The 16,255-nt window shown below is 58.0% G+C and overlaps 1 protein-coding gene across 1 annotated transcript; it reads left to right on the top strand.

The window, feature by feature from the left end:
* Positions 1–133: 133 nt before the first annotated feature.
* On the top strand, positions 134–12,380 carry CASC3 (CASC3 exon junction complex subunit). Its single transcript, XM_064733635.1, is given in 15 exon segments — positions 134–251; positions 254–407; positions 409–433; positions 2,357–2,384; positions 2,674–2,711; positions 4,160–4,318; positions 4,395–4,546; positions 5,188–5,364; positions 5,568–6,244; positions 7,734–7,798; positions 7,955–8,069; positions 8,981–9,079; positions 9,623–9,837; positions 11,008–11,130; positions 11,945–12,380. Coding segments are annotated over 15 exon segments (2,154 nt in total). The 5' UTR covers positions 134–166; the 3' UTR covers positions 11,987–12,380.
* The last annotated feature ends 3,875 nt before the right edge of the window (positions 12,381–16,255 follow it).

Genomic DNA, 16,255 nt, shown 5'->3' with positions numbered 1-16,255 from the left:
GGGTACTGATGATTTACCCGCCCTCGGGTGTGACGTCATTTCCGCGGGGCCGGTGACGTCACCGGCGTGCGCGGCGCGCGCCCCCTGGCGGGCGCGGTACCGGAGCGGGGTGGGGGGGGCGGCGGAGGCCGCGCGCGCGCCGTTCCCGTGGTGCCCCGCGGCCAAGATGGCGGACCGGCGGCGGCAGCGCGCCTCGCAGGACAGCGAGGACAGCGAGGGCTCGGCGGCCTCCGACAGCGCCGGCTCCGCTCCGGTTCCCCGCGCTCGGCCCGTTCCCGCTCGGCATCCGGATCCCGCTCCCGTTCCCGGTCCGGCTCGCCCCGGTTGTCTCACCGCCCGCCGCGCGGCGCCGCGGGGGCCCTCGGGGCTGGGCCGCGGGGTCGCCGGCTCGAGCGCATGGGGCCGGCGGAGATGCGCGGCCGAGTCGGAGTGTGTGAGTGAGGGGCTGGGGGGGCTCGGGAACGGGGGGCTCGGGGGACGGAGTGTGACCGGGGGATGGCGGGGGGCTTGGGGACACTGAGGAGCCTGGGGGTGGCAGGGGGCTTGGGGACACTGAGCACCCTGGGTATAATGGGGGGCTTGGGGACACTGAGCACCCTGGGGATAGTGGGGGGCTTGGGGACACTGAGGACTGTGGATGGTGGGGGCTTGGGAACATTGAGCACCTGGGGATGGCGGGGAGCTTGGGACACAGAGGAGCCTGGGATGGCGGGGGCTTGGGACACTGAGCACTGGGATGGCGGGGGCTTGGGACACTGAGCACCCTGGGTATAGTGGGGGGCTTGGGGACACTGAGCACTTGGGGATGGCGGGGGGCTTGGGGACATTGAGGAGCCTTGGGAGGGAGGAGGGCTTGGGGACATTGAGGACCGAGTGCAGGGAGGGGCTGAGAGAGGGGTTCTGGTCTCCATGGAGGTCCCTGGGGAGGAGTGAGAGACCTGGGGGGGCTCTGCTGTTGGGGGGACTGATATTGGGACCTGCAGGGTGTGGGGACACTGGGGACAAAGTGAAGGGTGGAGAGCTGGGAGAACACCAAACAGGAGAATTGAGGGGATTGGGCTGAATCCCCCCAAAATGTGAGGGGGAGAGCTGGGCTGGAGCAGCCCCCCAGGAGCAGGCTTTGCTCTGGCTGCCTGTGCCCTGTGGCTGGATCTCCCCAGTTTGAGATCATATCCCTGTTCTTGGGGTGCTGTTCCTGCTCTTGGGGTCCCTGCAGCCAGGGCAGGTGTGGGGTGGGTGCTGCTCTCTCCCCCCACCATGCAGTTCTGCTTTGCAGTTCACATCCAGGTGCAATTCCCTCCTGGTTTGGGTTCTGCTGGTGGTTATTTCCAGCTCTTTCCTGTTTTAGCTTCCAGGGCTGGTTATTTCCAGCTCCCCCTGACTCCCTGGGTGTTTTTCTCTGGTGGTTTTGGGTTTATCTCGTCACCTTGGTCGGGTTGTTTGTGCTCTGGGGTTGTTGTTTCTGCACAGTTGGGTTGATCTTTGTCTTCATGCTGGAATCATGGAATGGTTTGGTTTGAAAGGAGCCTCAAAGCTCATCCAGTTCCACCTTCTACCAATTTTCACTATCCCAGTTTAATTCAAGCCCTGTCCAACCTGCCCTTGGACACTTCCAAGGATGGGGCAGCCACAGCTTCTCTGGGCAGCTGTTTTACTGAGCATTTTTCCTTCTCTGAGCTGTTTGCTTCTTCAGCACTTTCCTTGAGCTGAACCTCTGTTATTGGCTGTTCTTGCCCTTTCCCTGGCTCTTGGTTGCCAGGGGAGGGATCCTGGCTCCCCTGTCACTGTCACTCTGTTCCCTGGAGACCCCCAGCACCAACAGGCTGTGCTTTGCTCTCCATATTCCCTGCTGTAGCTGCTCTAGAAGGTTCTTGGAGCCTTAGAAAGGCTCCAATTTGTTTTTTCTTGGTCACTGGAGCTGAACTTCCATGGGTGGATGCAATAGGGTCAAGGCCAGACCTTGTTGTTATCATGTGTGGGATCATGGGATGCTGGGTGTTAGGAAAAATGGACATTAGGACAAAAGAACAGCTGTTAGGAAAAGGTATTAGGGTAGTAGATACTAAGAAAATAAGTTCTGAGGGATTTTTTTTTTTCATGGAAGGGGTGGTCAGGCACTGGCACAAGCTGCCCAATTCCCTGAAGTGCACAAAAAATGTGGATGTGGCTTTTGGGGACGTGATTTAGTGGTGACATGGGGCTGGTGCTTGTTGAAGGTTGGACTTGATCTTAAAGATCTTTTCCAGTCTAAACAATTCCATTATTCTGTGGTTTTGTGAATCCATGATTCCATGTTGCTAGGACCTGGCTGCCCCCCTCCCCTGCTTTAACACCCCTCACTTTTCTCTCTCTGCAGGAAAGTGAGGATGGCATTGAAGGAGATGGTGAGTGATAGCACTTGGGCAGGGTTGTTTGTGTGCCAAAAAAGTAAAAACCAGACAAAAAACAGCTTTTCAAACAATCCTGTCATTGTTGCTATGCCCAATATTGTAACAGCAGGCGAATGTGGGATACAGGGACAGTGTCCCAAACTCTTCCCTGCTCCCCATAGCTGGCTGTGGCATTGATCCAGGGTGCTGCTGGCATCCAAATTCCCTTTGGGAAGGGTTTGGTCCCATGGCAGGGGAGCCATGTCCAGCCCTGCCCTGACCCCTCTCCTCTCCCTCCCCACAGCCGTGCTCTCTGACTACGAAAGCGCCGAGGACTCGGAGGTGAGGCTGACCCCTGTCCTGCTGAGCCCCCGATTCCCATGGAATTTCATTTGTGTCCTTGGATCCCTTCCCTGTGTCTCCTGAGGAAATTTCCTCCCCCACTCCCAGCCCCTGGCACTGGGACCAGTGTCACTGTGCTGCTGGGGAGGGTGCAGGGCCAGTGTGTGCAAGGGAAAATCCCTCCTGGCTCCTCACACTGGGAACTGGATTTGCCAGGGCCAAGAAGGGCGTGGGAGGAGTGTGGGATGCTTGTTGGGTTTTAATTAGTTGGAATTCAAAAGCAAAGTGGTGGTTGGGAGCATCCCAGGGGCTTCCCTGTGTTCTGAGGGAGCAGCTGGAGGGGGGAATGCACTTTGGGAATTAGGGGGTGCTGAAGGAATCCCATCCCACCTGTGCCTGGGGGGCTGCAGGTTCCCCTGGATTTTTAGTTCAGAACTCTAAAGTTTGAGATTTACAGGGAGTTTAGAGACGTTCTGGTGTCTAAGAATTATAGTGAAAGCTTTCTTGAGATTTACAAGGAGTTTAGAGAAGTTCTGGTGTCTAAGAATTACAGTGAAGGCTTTCTAAGGAAAATCCATCTGTGTTTTGGGAATCTTGAGGGAAACAGTGGCTAGAGACCATCCAAACCACCAGGCTGAGGAAATCCAAGCTGTTTATTTGGGAATTAATCTCATTTTGGGAATTAATCTATGCCATTAACAAGGAAGGAGCACTGCAGGCTGCAGAAGTGTTGGGGCAGCTCCCAGAGCTCTTCCAGCCTGGAATCCCGCGTGGAGGCTCCCAGTGGCAGCGGGGTTGTTGCATCACTGCCTTGCCAGGATGACTCTGTTCCTGTACCTAAAAATAATGCCCAGCCTGGGCTTCCCCAGCGTAAACACCGGGAGCAGGCGATGTGCAAGGGCTGTGTTGAAAGAGGAAAATGGAGCAGGGTTTGGTTAATCACCCCGAGCTATTTTTAGTTCGGCTCCAGCCTCCGGAGGCTCCTGGGGGTGAAACCAGGTCATGCTCCTGAGCAGAGTGAGTCAGCTGAGGAACTCCAGGGAATTTGGAAACGTGGCCCTGGCTGGATCCCGGCCCTCGGTGTGGAAGGAAGGGCCTGAGATCACCAGTGTTCCCAGTCTGCAGGAGCCTTTTTGGAGTGGTGGGATTCACGTCTTTGTGGGGCAGCTGATCCCAGCTCCATTCCCGAAAACCTCTTGAATCCTCTCTCTCTTTGGAGAGGTTGGGTTTAACCTTTGCTTTTCCTGTAAAAACACGGGGATAGGAAGAATTTTAGAAGCTAATCATCTGCTCTGGAAGAGTCATGTCTAACAGCTGGAGCAGGGATCTCACTCCACAACTGAGGGAATTTCTGGGCAGTCTGCTGCCGGATCTGACTCCAGATTTGGGGAGATTCCTGGCAGATCTGTTGGTAACGGAGCACATTTGAGTCACTGGGTGTCTCCCAGGCAGAGGAAGAGGATTACAGCGAGGAAGAAAGCTCCAAGGTGGAGCTGAAGCAGGACAGCAACGATTCCTGCGAGTCAGCAGCCAGAGGAGAGAAGGGCAGTGAGAAGGTGGATGCCAAGGGAGCGGTGACGGGCGAGCGGCAGAGCGGGGACGGGCAGGTGGGTGTCCCACGGCTCCGGGCTGGGGGCTGGCAGCAGGACTGCTGCAGTGGTGAGAGCTCCCTGCTTCTGACAGGAGAGCACCGAGCCTGTGGAGAAGAAGGTTGGGAAGAAGGTTCCCAAGCACCTGGATGACGATGAGGATCGCAAGAACCCGGCGTACATCCCGCGCAAGGGGCTCTTCTTTGAGCACGACCTCCGAGGGCAGACGCAGGAGGAGGAGGTCAGGTATGTGAGTGTCCCCCTGGGGCTCTGGGAGGGACAGGCCAGCTTCCAGGCCAGCTTTGGCAGCAGGGCTCCTTCCTTCGGTGGGATGCACTGAGAAGGTCTGTGTTGTTACCTGCCAGGACACTTCAGATCTTTATTTTGAAGGAGAGATGCACAAAAGCAAAAAAGCCTTGTGCCAGGCAGCAGTTGCTTCCAGCTGCTTTTCCCAAATAGCAGAGGGTCACCAGCAGCTGCTGGGCAGGAGGAGTGAGAGGAACTGGGAAGGACTATGCTTCTATTACCTGCCAGGACACTTCAGATCTTTATTTATAAGGAGAGATGCACAACACCCACCAAAAAAAGTCTCATGCCAGGCAGCAGTGACTTCCAGCTGCTTTTCCCAAATAGCAGAGGGTCACCAGCAGCTGCTGGGCAGGAGGAGCAGGAGGAAGGAGTGCCAGGCAGCAGTGACTCTTGCAGCTGCTTTTCCCAAATAGCAGAGGGTCACCAGCAGCTGCTGGGCAGGAGGAGCGGGAGGAAGGACGGATGCTGCTTCCTGTGCATTCCCTGCCCCAGGAATGCTCAGGCTCTGTATGGAGCTGCTCAAAACTACCACATCATGACCTTACAGCCCCTTGCTCCTCCCTGTGTCCCTTTTCCAGGCCCAAGGGTCGTCAGCGGAAGCTGTGGAAGGACGAGGGGCGCTGGGAACACGACAAGTTCCGTGAGGATGAGCAGGCCCCCAAGACCAGGCAGGAGCTGATTGCTCTGTATGGGTACGACATCCGCTCAGCCCACAACCCCGACGACATCAAACCCCGCAGGATGCGCAAGCCACGGTGAGCCCCAGGGTCACACCAGGGCCTGGGTTGTCCTGGGGAGAGGGAACAGGTCTGGGGATGCAAAGAGGGAAAGCTCTGTCATGTGGGACCACGTTCCTGGGGTTTCTGGATGTGCATACTGGGAAGGTGTTCCCTGATACAAGTGATTCTTCCCACCCAGCAGTTTCTTCCTAATGAGTTGTTCTGTTTTTCTCCCTCAGCTTTGGCAGTCCCCCTCAGCGAGACCCCAACTGGTCCAACGAGAGGCCCCCCAAGCCCCCGAGGCACCAGGGTGCCAAGAGCCCCTCGGCTCCCCCACGCTCCTACAACAGCCGCAGCGCTGGCAGGATGCCCAATGCCAGGAACTACCCCAGGATGGGGGGCTACAAGGACACACGTCCAGGCTACCGAGCCTCAGAGGCCCCTGTGCTGCACAGGAACGGGGAACAAGCCAAGCAGGAGGGTGGCTACCGTGGGAAGCACGCAGAGCAGAGCCCATCGAGGGACACGTCCCCTGAGTTGGAGGTGGGACACGTCCATGGCAGCCCTGGGAAGGAGGAGGGAGCTCTGGAAAACCAAGCCACGGGTGCTGATGCTGTGCAGCCACCACCGGACAGACCAGTGGAGAAGAAATCTTATTCCCGGGCAAGAAGGACCAGAGTCAAGGCTGGGGAGGCAGGGAAGCTGGCAGAGGAGGTGCCTGCTTCTGAGGGGCTGGCTCCTGTGATTCCAAAAGCCACGCCAGCTGAGAGCTCCCCCACAGCAGCCAAGAGCAACTGGGAGTCACCAGTGGAATCCAGCGTGGATGGACTTGAGCAGGAGATGACCCAAATGAACCTGACAGAGCAGAACTGGAGCCCGGGGCAGTCCCAGTTCATCCCTCCCCGGGAGCTGAGGGGTAAGTGGGAGCAGCCTCCTGCTTTTCCAGCAGCCCAGGGCCTCCTATCTGTGCAGTTGGTCAGAGCTGAGCTGTTTCTGTGCAAGCAGGGTGGGTGCAGAGTGGTGGTTTCTGCTGAGAAAATGCTGCAGTATGGATAAAACAGCAGAGAAAAAGGGAAATTAAACATTTTTGTGTAGGTGAATGAAATCAGGGCTGGGAAGGATAGAAGGGATCCCAGTCAGCAAGACTGACCCCTGCTGCAGGAGAGCACGAGATAAGGATCAATAACTGGGCTCTGTGGTGTCCTGCTCAGAGCAGAAAGGAACTTTTTCGTGTTTATCAGCTCATTTCCTGGCACTGGGGTTTGGTTACCAACAGCCAAGGCCTGGCAGGGATTGGCAGATCCCTTTGTGCCTGGGAGGAGGGAGGACATGGGACAGAGTAACTCTGGTGCCAGCTGAGGACAGTTCCAGTTGCACATCCACAGAGAGGTCATCCAGGTATAATTATCCCTTTGCAGAATTAGAGTCTGTGCTGGGAAGTGTTAGAATGCTTCCCGAGGGGAGTAAAACTGGAGCAAGGAGAGGGAAGCATCTTGCTGCTTTCATAAGTGTCTGTGAGGTTGAGGTTATGGAACCAGAAGTCATTTGGTACTGGTGGCACTGTGAAATCTGTGAGAACAGACCCCTGGACAGGCTGGAAATGTCCAAAATTCAAAAGTATTGAGATTGTCTGGTTTAGGGTTTTTTTTTTAATGCACAAAAATGAAGCATCTTCCCAAATTTCCCAGAGGCCAGCTCTTGGCTGCAGGTACATCATCATGTTCTGCTGTGAGAAGGATGATGACTCTGCTGTCCCTTTTTGTCCCTAGCAGAGGAGGGAGGAATTATTCTGGGAAGCATTTGGTTCCCATCCGTCCATTCTGTATCCCTCTGTCAGTGATCCATGAGCACTTCCAGTGTTTGTTTTACCCATTTTCCCTCCCTTGGAATCACCTGTGATCACCTTGGCACTGTGGTTTTAAGCCATGGTTTCAAATTCAGTTTGCTGTGAATTTAAAAACTGGGGTTTTAAGCCATGGTTTAGAATTCACTGTGCTGTGAATTCACATGGATTCAGTTTGCTGTTGGAATCCAAAGGAGCCTGTGATAAAAGTGTTTCCACCCTGCACAGGGTTTAAACTGCAGCATCAGATCCCACATGGATCCTTGATTCACCTGGAAGAGATCTGTGTCTCAGCAGACACAGAGCTCAGAGCAGTTTCAAGCTGTGGATTTAGTTTTGAAACAGGATTTAGGCATTGCTAAATGCCTGAAATGAATGAATGTGCAGCTACAAAACAGCCTCTAATTTATCCCTGAATATTTCAAATCACTGGGGCCATGAAGTCCAAAGGTTCCATGTCATGGGAGAGGGATCTGAGCTGCAGCCACGCCCCCGGGTGAGGCAGCTCCAGCCTGGGAACCAGCACCAAACCCCAGTAATGAGCAGTGTGTTCCTTCCTCAGGTATTCCCAACCATGTGCACGTGGGAACTGGGCCAGCGCCGCAGTTTAACCGGATGGAGGAGATGGTAACGCGTGATCCCCGAGCGTGACTGCACACGGGCTCTCATTCCCTTGGGGCTGTGCTAATTACAGGCTCATTCTGGGGGTGTTTGGGGGTGACCCAGGGGAGGTGTGGGGGTCTGGGGTGCCCCACAGCCCCCCTGATCCCTGCACTCTCACAGGCAGTGCCAGGGGGGCGTGTGAAGCGCTACTCATCGCAGAGACAGAGACCCCCCGTGCCGGAGCCTGCGCCCCCCATGCACATCAGCATCGTGGAAGGGCACTACTACGACCCACGTGAGTGTTTCCTTCCTGCTCCTGTGGCTCCCTGTGATCCCTGCTCCATGTCAGCAACTGCAGCAAGGATCTCCCCATTTCTCTCAGGGCCGGGACTTTATCTTCTCTTTTGTTTGTTGTGTCCTCTCATGCAGTGTCTCAGAGGCAGCTGGGAGCCTGCTTGGTTGTGTTTAAACCCATGGAATTATCCTCAGTGTTATCCCCTCTCTGTGCCAGGGCTCTTAGGACACCCCAATTCTTCCTGAGAATTGGGATTAAAATTGAGCTTTAAATCAGGTCTTTGACATTTGAGCATGGGGAGAACAGGACTGGGATTTAGGAATTCCCTCCAGCTTAAAGTGTTAGAAAAGAAATTCCCTGAGTATTTTCCTGCTCCTGTGGCTCCTTGTGATCCCTGGTCCATGTGATCAACTGGAGCAGGGATCACCCCCACTCCTGTTGCAGTTGGGACTTTATCTTCTCTTTTGTTTGTTGTAGTGGCACTGTGTCCTCTCATGCAGTATCTCAAAGGCAGCTGGGAGCCTGCCTGGTTGTGTTTAAACCCATGGAATTATCCTCAGTGTTATCCCCTCTCTGTGCCAGGGCTCTTAGGACACCCCAATTCTTCCTGAGAACTGGGATTAAAATTGAACTTTGAGGTCTTTGACATTTGAGCATGGGGAGAACAGGACTGGGGATGGATTAGGAATTCCCTCCAGCATTTTAAGTGTTAGAGAAGAAATTCCCTGAGTATTTTCCTGCTTTGTAAAGGGAGTAGGAGGCTTTTCTTTAGGGAGCATGTCCCATCTGTGAGCCCTGGAGCCTCTGTGTGCTGTGGGAGCCCTCGGGGCAGGCTGGGCTGTGTGTGCCCAGCTGCAGGGGACTGAAATTCCATGGAGCTTTTCCTCACAGCCTGTCATGTGTTGTTGCAGTACAATTCCAGGGACCAATCTACGCCCACGGTGAGAACCCAGCCCCGCTGCCGCCCCAAGGGATGATTGTGCAGCCGGAGATGCACCTCCCTCATCCAGGTGAGGAGCCAGTGGGACACCCCTGGGCCTGGGCAACAGAGAGCTCTGCTCTCCCACAGCCTCCATCACAGAGAGGAATCCATTTTCCTTAATTTCTACAACATGGAAGAGACCTGCTCCCTCCTGCAGTAAGGCCGAACCAGTATCAGTTTTAATGAAAGAAAAAATAGATGTTTCTGGAGCTTCCAGGCAGTGCAGGGCAAGGGGAGCTGAACCTTTGGCAGCTCCCAGCTGGATGTTTGCAGGTCCCTGTGGGGCCTCAGCAGGCTGGGCCGCTCCCTTCCGTGGGCACAGGGCTGGTTCCTCACTCCCTGGCCCTGTAGCTCAGGAAAAAGCAGAACTGGGAGCTGTCTAACACGTTCTCTGCTTGCCCACACAAATTGTTTCCTGCAGTGGAGTTGCTGTGGGGCCACGTCTGGTTCTGCTGAATCCGGAACTGGGGAGGGGGCTGCGCTCTGCTGCTCTGTGTCCCTCCCCAGCAGGGAGCAGAGCGTGCTCCTTCCTGCTGCTACCCAGGGACGCTCTCTTTTGGCTCACCTGCAGGTTTACACCCCCACCAGACGCCCCCAGCCATGGCAAACCCCGGCCTGTACCCCCCAGCAGTGTCCATGCCCCCGGGGCAGCCCCCGCCGCAGCAGCTGCTCACTCCGACTTACTTCTCTGCCCCTGGAGTGATGAATTTCGGCAATCCTGGCTACCCCTACCCCCCTGGAGCTCTGCCCCCTCCGCCCCCTCCTCATCTCTATTCCAACACTCAGGTAAGGCGGGTGTGCTGTGGCTCCTCCCCAGGCAGGAGCAGGTGGGATGGTGTGGGGTGTGGGATGTGAGGTGTTCCTGGGAGAGGATGTGCAATAACACAGCTGCTCCATGGGGAAAGGCTGCTGGAATCCCAGAAAAGATTGTTCTCATGGCTCCCTGAGCGTGGCAGGCACTGGGTGAAATCCTGTCCTGGGGGGTGTGGAGTTGAGGTGTTCCCTTATGGAGCAGGGAAACAGCCCCTCCAGGGCTGAGCCAGGGATACCTTGGGAATGGCTTTGGAGGTCAGTTCTGTTGGAGATAGAGGCTGCTGTGAGCAGTGTGGGGATGGATTTTTGTGCTCCATGGCCCAGCTTGGTATCTAAGGTCACTGCTGGGCTGTGAGGGGGCAGATTGGATTGGGTCCCTGAGGAGGCAGATCCTGTAGGAACATGGGTCATATTCCTGTGAGGAGGCAGATCCTGTAGGAGCATGGATCAGGTTTCTGTGAGGAGGCAGATCAAATCAGATCCCTTAGGAGTCAGATTGGATTGGGTCCTTGAGGAGACAGATCAGACCAGATTCTGTAGGGACATGGGTCAGATTCCTGTGAGGAGGCAGATCAGATCAGATCCCTGAGGAGGCAGATTGGATTGGATCTCTCTGAGGATCAGACCCTCTAAAGAGGCAGATGGACCTAATCCCTGAGGAGACACATCAGCCCAGATCCTTGGAAAGGCAGATGAGAGCAGAGCAGACCAGACCGTGGTGCTGTGGTTGGAGCAGGGCCGACAGGCTGTGTGACTGGAGCAGGGCTGACACGCTGTGGAAGGCTGGAGAGCTGCATGTTCTCTGAGCTGCCAGCCATCCCTGCCCATCCCAGCAGGATCTCACCCTGCTTTGAGGGCATTTTCCCCCGAGGCTGCAGGGCTGGATGTGCAGGGGAGCTGTGTCCAGGCAGAAAAGCTGCTGTTGGGAAGTTCAGGGATTCCATGGACTGCAGGGGTCCTGTCCCTGCTGGAGCTGGGGGACATTGATGAAGGGTGGGCACACACAAGTGGCTTCGGAGGCTGATGTCTGGGGGGCACAGCCCCTCTTGGCCCTGACTGGGGGCAGCTGTCCAGCCCCAGTGGGTGCCAGGAGGGGCTCACAGGGCCCCCCAGCCCGGAGCTCTGACCCTGCTGCTCCTGCAGGCGCAGTCCCAGGTCTATGGGGGGGTCACCTACTACAACACTGTCCAGCAGCAGGTCCAGCCCAAGCCCTCCCCGCCCCGCCGGACGTCCCAGCCTGTGACCATCAAGCCACCCCCTCCAGAGGTACCATCCCCTCACCTTTGCTCCTTGTGTGTGTGTGTGTGAGATGTCACTGGTGTGTGTTCGTGTGTGTGAGGCTGCAGTTTCCTCTCCCATCCCCCAAAAAAATAACCTTGTTCTTTTGTAAGGGGAAATCTTAAACTGTCTCATCTCTGACCTGTCCCAAACCTCAGCTTCTCGTTGCAGGTGGTAAGCAGGGCTCCAGTTAATTTGAGTTACTTAAATCTTTAAAACTAAAACCACGTAAAAAGTAAGTCTGAAGTTGACTCTTTTTTTTTTTATTTGTTCAGGGTAGAAAACAGGATGATTTTGAGAGGGAAAAATCCAGCCCTGGCTGGAGGAGCTAGGAGGCAGGAAGGATAAACATTGAGAACTCAGCAGATAATTCAGGCAGTAGAGTTAAAGGTTTTTCAGGATGCAAGTGCTTCCCTGTGCTGGGAATGATCTCCTTGCTCCAGTGCTGTGAGCTGTGCATGTGTGAGCGTGCTGGAATGCCATGTGTGTTTTTGGTTTCCCTTTCCATATCTCCTTCATGTATGGCAGCCAAGCAAGCCCAGACCCGGGCAGGCGTGTGCTGGTGGGTTCCTGTACATGGGGAGGGCTGAGAAGCAAATTGTCTGATGGAGGGGCCCTGGAAAGGCCTCGTGATGGAAAAATCTGGAACCATGAGGAGAGGTTGGCACAGGGGGGCTGGTTGTGCCCAGAGAGGTGGGTGAGGGGGGTTGCTGGCAAGACCCAGCCATAGCACTGTTCCCCCCATGTAGGGGTTTGGGGGGCTCTAAACCTCTGCTGCTCTTCCCTCTTTCCCCCTTCCCAGGACAGCAAAGGTGAAAAATCAAAGGAGAGGAGCAACACGTAGGGGACACAGCCCCAGGAATCCCAGCACCAGACTCAGCCCCTGGGCAAGGAGGAAAGCTGCTCCTTGGAATGGCTCCTTCCCTGCGTGGAGGTGAGGCAGCAGGATGAGCCACCTGCACTGTGCTCAGGACCAGGCACTTCCCCCATGGCCTGAGCAGTGCCTTCCCAAAATCCATCTTGCTGCTGCCCACTCCCCTTCTCCCCCGTGCTGGGGCCGCCAAAGAGCCAACCCCTGAGTCGGTCCTTGGCCACAAGTTCTCCCAACTTCTCCCCGTTACTAAACGTTCCCCGCTCCCTCCTGGGATGTCCAACTCCGCTGGCTTGATCGTGGTCTCTGTTTTTATTTAAGGAATGAAGCAGCTCCTTCAGTAAAGCTGATTTGTTTCTTTTGGGTATCTCGTTTTTATTTGTTTGGGTAAGCAGCAGTGACATCCCCCCTACCTCAGTTCATTCTTCTTTTCAATTCTCTTTTTAATTAGCAAGTTGGTTTCTGCCACTTTTGGAGCAGGGGAAGGGCAATGGAGCCGTGGGAAGCTGTCAGGAATGCACTGCCTGGGCAGGAACCACTTAGGAGCTCCTCCTGATTCTTTTCCCAACAAAACTGTTGGTAACTGGTGTGTGTGAGGGGGGAATCCACAGAGTGACCCCCATCCCTGTCACCCCCAGCAGCACAAGGGGATGTTTCCACCCTCCCTCTGCCAAATCCACAGAGAGAGGGGGAGGTTTGTGGGCACCCAGCACCCCGACGCTGCCCGAGCAGCCCAGCCAGCACCCAAACCAGCTCGGCAGGGCCAGGTTTGCTCCCAGCACTTGGGTGTTGCTGCTGGGGCTGTGGAGGGTGTTGGAACCCGCCCCAACACACCGGGCTGGGCTTTGGCCTCACAAGGAAGCACCTCAGCCCTGCTGCAGCTCCTGCCTCGCTTCCCCACAGCAGCCTTGTGTCCCCTGTGGGGTTGCTGAGCCCATGGGGTGAGTGTCACCACCACAGCTGTGCCACGCTGTCCTGGCTGGCTCTGTGTGCCGCAGCGCTGCCGCTCCGCATCCCGCATCCCTCCGGCCCCGCTCCGGCTCGGGCTTGGCCACGTCCTCGCAGCCGTTTGCAAATTGCATTAGGAAACTTGGCAGGGCCGGCTGCTGATTCCTGCCCGTTCCTGCCGGTTCCTGCTGCTCTCCCGAGCACGTGCCGGGACGCCGTGGGGACGCGCCAGCTGCCGGCTGAGGGGACGTCACCGAGTGAGAGGTGGCTCGGCCACCCCGTCCCCATCTGTGGCCAGGACAAGGGACAGCACCCCCTGCTCATTCTCTGTGTGGGTCCCTCATCCATGCCTGGCTCTCCAGCAGAAATTCCTTCTTTGTGTGATGTTTGTGACTCTGTGACCTTTTGTGTCCTGTTTCAGCCACCAATCCCCTCATTTTATAGATGTCATTGATTACACAACTGAAATCCTGGATCTTATACCTCCATCCCAAGGTTTTGGTGTTATTTGGATTCCAATCCTGTGGGATGCACATTTAACAGCGTTGTAGGAAGCAGGCAGCTCTTGTGTGTCCTTCCTGGGGCTGAGACCCACAGGGACAGCACCCACCTGAGCTTCCCTGGCAGGACCAGTGCCACCTCTGCTTCTCCCAGGAGCTGCTCCCTCCCCAGGGGCCGTTCTCCCTTCCCAGGAGCCACTCTGCTCTTCCTGGGTACAGCTCTGCCCTTCTCAGGAGCTCACAGTGGGACTGAAATTGCAGCTCTGCTGTGCCTGGCACCAGCCACCCTCACTCCCACATCCCTGAAAGCAGCTGCCACCCATCCCCAGCCCAGCTCTGCCCCAATAGCAGGGCTGGAGGGAGCCCCTTGTCTGTCTGGGGGCTGGAGGGAGCTCCCTGTCTGTCTGGGAGCTGATGTGAGCCCCCTCCTCTCCCCCAGCCTCCCTGGCTCACGGGGAAGGACCAGCTGTTGTGTTGGTGGTGCGGGAGCTGCCGCCCGCGCGTTGGTGCCTCCGCAGCCTCCTGGCAGCCCCTGCCCACGCCAGGCAGAGCTGGGGGGCTCACACCCCACTCCTGCTACACCCTGATCCTGTGGATGGAGCATCACGGTGATTTCTGCCCTCCTGCAGCCAGGGATGCTGGTGGGCCCTGCCTGTGCCATGGTGGGAGGGACCCCAGCATCCCCCCTTTGCATCCCACTCCCTTTTCCCCCCTTCCCTTCAGGTCTCCCCAATTTCTGCCCACATTGCTTTACTACCCCATCCCTCCCCAGTGCCACTGGCTCAGTTTCCCTCCCTGGCAGCAGGATCAGGTCTGAGCATAGTCCAGGATTTGGCTCAGCCCTCCACAGGGACCTCATGGAGGAGCTGCCCCAATCTCGTGGTGCTTCTCCCCTTCCCCAAATGCCTGAGTCCCTTCTCGCAGCGCTGCAGCTGGGAAGTGGGTTAAAGCGCTGGCTTGGGGAGGGATTTTTCCCGGGGTGTAATTTTTCCCTCCTACACACGGTCTGTTTTGAGCAGTGCCTGGAGGCTTCGCACCCCCGGCTCGCTGCCGGGGCGGGGGAATGCGCTGGCTGCCAAGCCGGGGAAGCGCCCGCTCCAGATCCCAGCTCGTTAGGAGAAATAACAGCAAATTAATTAAGCCAATAGTTCGCTCTGCGCCAGCAGTGCCCCCATCCCTGCCGACACGGGGAGAGGGGATGGGACAGGCTGGATCTGGAGCACCTTTCCCAGGGGAAGCATTGCCCTCTGCATGGCACAGTGCTCCAGGTCCCTCCTGCTGGGTGGTCCAGTGCATCCCCATTGCCACCAGTGTCTCAGGGTCTCTCTGTGCCTCAGTTTCCCCTCCTGCTGTCAGCAGCAGCCCCTCTCTGCGTGGCTGAACCTGGCCAGCAGCACCATTTACACGCACATTGAGAACCCTTGTCTGGATGCAGCGGGGAAAGGGGATGGAGGAGCTCAGCAGAGTGGGATTTTTTGGGGGTGCTGGATGGGCTGTGGGGGATCTGACCACTGGAGGAGGGACGTGCCGGGCCGTGCCGTGCTGTGCCATCCCCACAGCCCCTCATCCAGCCGGGGATGGGGATATGGATGTGGGGCCGTGTTTTGCTGCTCTCCGGCAGCCGCATGGATGGAGTTGCCAGGCAACTGCCGGGTGGAGGCGAGGCGGGAACAAAGCGGGAACTGCCGGGACCCTCATTCCTTCGTTCCTCCATCTCCCCCCGAGCCCCCTGGGCAGTGGGGCCCAGCAAAGGCCGTGGGGTCACTCGCTGTGTCCCCCCAAGTCGCTGCCACCATCCCAGCCCGGAGCTGCCGCAGGGCCGGGGTTCTGCAGGGGGATGGACCCGGGAGAAGGGGACTGGCACCCGGGAGAAGGGGACTGGCACCTGCTGGCCTGCCCAGAGGGTGCACGGTGGAGCTGGGGGCAGTGGGCACGGGCAGGATGGGTGCTCAGCACCCCGCAGGAGCGGGCCAGGAGGATCAGCCCCAGGCAAGCGCCTCATCTGGCCCTGCCCTGCCCCAGAACCTGCCCCGGAACCTGCCCCGGCACCTGCCCCGGCACGCCGGGGCCCGTTCCAGCCTGGCAGGCGGCGGAAATGGGGGGGGTCTGGCAGCCACCCCGACCTGCCCACCCTGCCCGCGGGGCAACCCAGCCCCGGGGGGGTGCCAGGCTGGGGGATCTCGCACCCACCCCCGGCCTTTTCCCACGCTGCGGCGGATGCAGAGAGCTGGGCTGGGGTCCGGGGGTGGTCACCCCACAGCTGGGGATGTGCCACCGTGCAGGGGACACTGGGGAGGGGCGGCGCCATGTGCCCCTGGGCTGGCATGGGGGAACCGGGCACGGGGGTGTGAGGCAGCGGGGGGGCTGTAGGGCTGTGCCCCTGTGTCCCCCTGTCGCGGTGTGTGACAGTGGGGGGTGACAGGCTCGGGGCTGTGTCCCCAGGGCTGTACCGTGTGTGTGTGTTGGGGGAGCGTGGTGGTACCGGGGGATGCGGCAGGGGAATGCGGGGAGATGGGTGCGGGGGTGCGGAATGCATCACCTGTGCGGGGCTGCGGGGAAGCGGGGGGGGCACCGCGTCCTGCTGCGAGCCGGTGCCACCGCAGCCCCGGGGCGGGTTCGGTACCGAGCGGCGTGCGGAGGGGAGGGGGCGGGCAGGTGCCGTTGGCGGGCCCGGGGGCGGCGGCGGTGCGGGGAAAGGGGCGGGCAGGTGCCGGGGTCGGCGGCGGCGGGGCCGTAACGGGGCGGGGCGGTGCTGGCGGCGGGGCCGGTGTGGGGCGGGCGCAGCGCGCAGCCG

This window comes from Zonotrichia leucophrys, chromosome 27 (genome assembly GCF_028769735.1).
Source record: "Zonotrichia leucophrys gambelii isolate GWCS_2022_RI chromosome 27, RI_Zleu_2.0, whole genome shotgun sequence".
Lineage (NCBI taxonomy): Eukaryota > Metazoa > Chordata > Aves > Passeriformes > Passerellidae > Zonotrichia > Zonotrichia leucophrys.
This window is presented reverse-complemented; position numbering and strand designations above follow the sequence as displayed.